This window comes from Alosa pseudoharengus, unplaced genomic scaffold (genome assembly GCF_046254945.1).
Source record: "Alosa pseudoharengus isolate Yale_2024_CS ecotype anadromous, Long Island Sound unplaced genomic scaffold, YU_APseudo_1.1 YU_APseudo_1.1_scf_14, whole genome shotgun sequence".
In the NCBI taxonomy this organism is placed as follows: domain Eukaryota; kingdom Metazoa; phylum Chordata; class Actinopteri; order Clupeiformes; family Clupeidae; genus Alosa; species Alosa pseudoharengus.
This window is the reverse complement of record NW_027468609.1, coordinates 22,341,268-22,347,167: the sequence shown is the minus strand read 5'-3', so window position 1 is coordinate 22,347,167 and position 5,900 is coordinate 22,341,268. Positions and strand designations below refer to the sequence as shown.

At 42.4% G+C, this 5,900-nt stretch overlaps 1 protein-coding gene across 1 annotated transcript; it reads right to left on the bottom strand.

The window, feature by feature from the left end:
• Positions 1-354: 354 nt before the first annotated feature.
• On the bottom strand, positions 355-4,413 carry selplg (selectin P ligand). The gene is made up of 2 exons (XM_076284180.1): positions 4,213-4,413; positions 355-3,143 (listed from the first exon to the last, which is right to left on the bottom strand). The coding sequence occupies exons 1-2, from the start codon at positions 4,239-4,241 to the stop codon at positions 1,979-1,981; spliced, it is 1,194 nt and encodes a 397-aa protein (XP_076140295.1). The 5' UTR covers positions 4,242-4,413; the 3' UTR covers positions 355-1,978.
• Between the last annotated feature and the right edge of the window lie 1,487 nt (positions 4,414-5,900).

Sequence of the window (5,900 nt, the reverse complement as noted above, 5' to 3'; positions counted from 1 at the left end):
GTTCACCCATCTCTACGCTGACTGGGGCAGTATTGTAAGCCTGCAGTTCAGGCTGCTCAGCCTTATAGGTAGAGTTTCTGCCAGAAAGGATATAAAGTGTTTTGTCAATCGCAAAAGGTCAACACAGCACAACATTTGCTGTGTTTTAGACATCACTCTTTTGTTCCATGGACGTACAAGGGCACTCCAAACAGCTGTCTAACCTTTAGGAGTTTGGAATGTACTTCAAATAAGAATCAAGCAGCTAAGTGGATTTTGTTCCATTATGGTAATGTACTTTCTGCATGATCATTTTGGATTTTCTTCATGCATTTTTTAATAAAATAAATAAAATAGCATATTACTTTAATAATATAGAGTATTTCAATATCCTCTTTTATTTATTTATAATTTATGAAATTATACAAGATATTCTATAAAACATGTTACATCCAACAAGTGCTTAAGTACACAACGTGCGTGCACTTACAAAGAAAAATGGTTTTCTGAAACATGTCTTGTCCTGACAGGGATTTGATAAAGCAGGGTCTGCATTTTCCATCTCCTCTCCTCCTGTGACTTGAGGGGATTGGCTGGATGGAGTCCAAGGTCATCGTGCAGTAGCCTCGCACTTAATGTCTGCTGCTTTCATTCCAGGCGTATAAATCAGGGGTGAATCCCAGCGAGAGCCAGTGCGAGAGCTGTCTGTCTGCACACAGCTGAGGCCCCCGTAGAAACACAGTTCTCACACAAAGTCCTGTTGCAGTCCTGAGTCAACTCAACTCATACAAGAATTGTGGGGTTTTTGTAGGTTTTATTTTTCAGTGCAAGATTAAATTAGTCAGGGAACTTAAAACATCTGAGCCAAAATTCAACCTTCTCAATTAGCCTTACAAAAAATAAAAAAATAAATTAAATACATTTGTCTTGATGCTGTATGGTTAATGGAACCCTGAATCCGAAAATACAGGCCATGTGTGAATGGGGAAATAAAATACAGAAACAACTACAGTACACTGCTTCAAGTGTGCGATGCAATGTATGCAATAATACAATAAACATACATTTCAACAAAATAGCAAACAGTGCCTATTGACACTGACATACAGCGCTATATAAAGACAATGTGTTGTTGCTGTATTGTGTCAGTATTGAATAAGCATGTTAGAACTGGTTGTGTGCGCTGAAAGGGGAAGTAGCCTATCTGTTTAAAAGTCCAACTGCTTCCTTTTTGGTGTTTTCAGGTAAAGGGTTGCATGTTGCAAGGAATGCAACCAATCTCAGATCCTCAAATACCTAACACGCATGTTTATGCAGTAGTAAAGGTTGTTTGCTAAGTAGAGATGTTGATTTATTGTCAGATTGATTGGCCTCCGTCACTTAAAGCAATATAATGTGCGGATGGGTATGGGACCCCTTATCATCACTTATCAATGTACTGTTTACTATTTACCATATTTTTGTTCAACATTTAGGGGTGCAATCACAGTGTGTTGAAAAGTGTCTACAAGGGCCACATTCCACAAAAGTTGCAAAGTGCAATACCAGGCGTTCTGGATGTACAATGCCAATATTATATGTTGTGGTCAGTGTATCATCAAAATTACTTTGAGGCAGTTTACATGATGTTGCTTTTTTTCATTTTTGGGAACAAGATTGTTTCCAATTATTTGAGGCTATGAATGTGTTGAAAACAACACAACTGGCAACTCTATGTACAGATAAGGACAACAGTTTGCTTTGTTTTCAACACATTTGTTTTAAGAGACTGGCATCAAAAGATATTAATCTCCATCATAGCCCTTATGATGAATTCCATAACGCAACTAAAACCAAATATCAGGGTGCACTACACCTTAAATCTGTGACAGTTGTTCATTATCTGGCAGGAAACAGGAAATCTGAAGCAGCCCAGCCCATGTCCATGTCTCCCATACGCTGCTCACTATCTGGCAGGAAACCGGCAATAACGGTTGTGAGAGAGGCTGCCCAGCCCTACTCATGCATCTGGCAGGAAGCTGTTGAGGGTGAGGTTGTCCCCGCAATCGCTGTCCCCATCCGTGTCTGTGACGGGGATGAGGGCGCCGTTGCTCTTCGGGGTCTTGGGCCTCACCACCGGGCCATCACCGTCCGGCAGCAGGGCGGAGATGCACACCATCTCCGTGCCCTCCCCGCCAGATGACCTCAGCCGGTACCGGTACCGGTGCTTGGCGGCGGAGAGCTTGGTGCAGAGGACAATGGAGCACACCATGAAGAAGGTGGCCAGGCCTGCCAGGGAGGCTATGGCGATCAGGCAGTTGTTCACCAGGCCCTGATGCTTCTGTCCCGGGACCGCCGTTTGCAGTGGACAGTCGCTCTTCCTTGGGGTCGAAGGTGGTTGTGTTGATTTGGATGTCATCTTCGTTGTCGCTGTTGCAGTGGTTGTGACTTTTGGATGTGGCCTCGGATGGACGACGATGGCTGAAGTGATGGACACGTTGGTGGTGGTGGTCAGCACACGCTCGGTTGTCATCATCTTCGTAGAGTCACCAGATGCCCCAGAGACAGTGGACACTGAATCATTAGATAATGTTGTAGATGCTTTAGTATGGACCAAGGGAGTTGTGGGTATGGGTTGAGACTTGTGGGATGAGTGAGGCCTGTCTGAAGTTGTGGTGGAGTCTGAAGTGTTTCTTGAGTGATCGGTATGAGATGCCACTCCAGATGAAACATTCTTTGTAGGAGTGGAAGTTGGTTTGATAGAAGAATCGGATGTTGTCTTATTGCTTCCAAAAGCCCGGGGACCCACAGTAGCCGTACGTGTCTTTGGCTGGATGGTGTCCGCAATATCGCTTGTGTTAGAAGCTGGCTCTGTGTTGGCTAGGTGTTCTTGAGTGTGACTTGAGGTTTGTGTTACAGAGGGCTTTGTAGAGGTCCCAGGAGCCTGTGTGGTGGCAGAGGCGTTCTTTGAAGGACCAGAGGATCCAGAAGCTGAGCTGCTGTTTGTAGCACTGGCAGTTACACTCACGTCAGAAGGCGAGACCGAGCGTCGATTTCTTGGAGCTTCCTTTTTCATGTGCTCGGGTAAGTGGGCCGTGGTGAGCTCTGGTGTCATCAAAACCAACAGGAACATGATTGACAGCACAACCGTAAATGAGTGAGATAACCATGTCATGGTGACCATTCTAGAAAGAAAATATGACACAAACATTAGTGATTGCGAAGTAAAGATCAGAGAAGATATGGGCTTCTTCTCTTTTCCACTGAATGGTTCTGTTTATTACTGACACTGGGTCTCTGTGCCCACACCTTCCGTATATCATAGAAACACTTTCATTTTCCAAAATAAAAAAACATTCATAATATATGAGGAACCCCAGTACACAAAGATCAGATTTTCAAATATTGAAATCAACATTGAAACAATGTACACTGCATGGTTTTGGTTCCAGGGTCAATTACAGAGTCGATTCACCACCCCTTGCAATAGCCATTTACACTGAATTATAAAGATGGTGGTATTGCAAGACAAAATAATAATAACATTAGCAAACCATAGCAAATATACTGTAACATACAACATTCAACTACAGCCACGCATGAATTAGAATGGAGACACCTTCCACCACTGAGCAGTCGAAAAGAGGATGTTAATGCTGACTGATTGCATTACCATAAAAAACAGTAGTGTTTCTGCCAGGAGATGTTTCTCTATTTCTATAAAACTACCCAATACCATTATGTGGTATAAACAGGAAATGGTGAATCGCGGTACATTGTCCCTTCAGTATCACTTTTAAAATTTACATTTGAAAGCATATTGGATATACTGGTATAATAATTATTGCTAGTATGAAAACGATGACTGAAATATGACTCTTGACAAATCATTTCTCACAACTAGTGTTGTATTCAATAAAGGATAGGGATAGGATTTTTATACATTCCAAGCAATGGAAAGACTACATCCATTGACATTGGAAACAAATTCGAAGCATACTTGTCTTGCTGTAAAAGTGTATCATGAACAATCTTCTTATGACCAGAACCAACAAAACTATAGGTATCACTAATCAGGTACAACAAATAAATACATACTATCAAAGAACAATCAACCACATTCTTAAAGCCACACAAAACAACACAAAAACATATCTTGGGGCAATTGAGGAGACAAAACGTAGCATCTGAATGAAACCTAAGTAGTGTCACTCATATGCGAACACACAACACTTTATTGTAGCAGAGCCTTACCTCAGAGCAGGTGAAAAAGAGACAGGCATTAGCAGGAGTGGCAGGACATCACATTGGGAAGTTTTGGGCAGGAGCACATGTCTGAAGGTGGCACACGGCTGTGGGTCGTTGGATGCGCAGGCAGGGCCCCACCTGAAGGGAGGAAGCAGGAAGTGTCTCTCAGTCAGAATGTGACTGTCTGAACGTTGACGCAACTGTCATAGTGTTGAGCAAGAGGCTGCTTGATGCTTTTTGCAACCTCAAAACATTTCCGCTTGTTTCGTGTATGTGTGTGTGTGTGAGAGAGACAGATAGTGTGTGTGTATGTGAGAGAGAGAGAAAGAGTGTATGTGTGTGTATGTGTGTGTGAGAGAGACAGAGTGTGTGTGTGTGTGTTTATGTGAGAGAGAAAAAGAGAGAGAGTGTGTGTGAATGTCACGTTGTGCAGTGGAAGTGGTGCTATGTATATAATATATTGCATAATGACCTTATTAGGAAGCTGACTTTCAGCCATACCTTTATGTAAGCATGTTCCTTTCATATGCAGAAAACTGAAAGCACTATAGGTATAGATATCTCATTTGAGGGTTATGATGTCTTGACTTGGAGAGATATGACGTCTATGTGTTGAAGGGTCTGTGTACATGGTTGTGCCTTGAAATAGTAGTCTAGACATAGGAAAGAATGCATAATTCTTTTTGGCAGTCACAAACCATTTAAAAACCTTTGCTTTTGCTCTAGGCAAGGCGTAACCATTAGAATAACGTTAAGTGCTCTATAGAGATCCTGTGTAGTGTAACTACTTCTCCTACTGGGCTTAATTTCTGAGCTATGAGCGAATGGAAATGTGGCGGTGATGTGGCAAGCAGCAAGGCCCATCTCCATGGAAACCGCCACTTCCTGTTGTACTGAGTCACTGCTGGTGAGCAAGCTCCTCTCCTTGGGTCCACAGGGCGCACGTCTCTCTACGTGACTACTCAGCACCTTCATGGCGAAATGTAAACAGTATTGTTAAGGACAGCACTTCACCCAAGCAAGCCACTCACAGGCCTTTAAATGCACAATTGCAACACAATTGACCAAAAACCCAAACAAGCACAAGCAGACAAAGCAGCTAGGCTATGTGAAAGCTTAACATACTATACATTCCCAGGGCTTAGAGCCTTTAAGTTTGCATGAACTGAGCTGTTTATATTTTCTAATAGTAAGATGCTGGTTTCACAAATGGCAACTCAGATGCCACTAGTCCAAACTTCTCCCTGAACACGGTCAATACAAGATGGCTTTTCATTGGAGTACTAACTGGTCTTTTGGTGGTCTAACGTTACTTCCACTATTTTAGAGTGAAGTCAGTCCAGTCAAAGCAGCTTGAATTTAACCTCACTGACCACATAGGCAGCTCGTTTACGTAAAAGTGTATTTTTGTGGCTCAGGTGTGCTTTTGGTCAAATTAGAAATCATTGAAGTATCTGTAGCTGAATAAATATTAAAGCAAGGATTTTCTGAACTAAGATATTTTTCTCTAACAAATGAATGAATATGGAACTGAAGGCTGCTTGAAATCATTTGAGCAAACAAACAACATTGTGAGTGAACGCATAAACAACATGTCTGTCTTGGGACAGCAAGGATCTGTCCTTCCCATCAAGACCACTCAGAAGTCAGCCAACAGCAGGGGCATAAAAAGAACGCCAGACACACACAGAAAG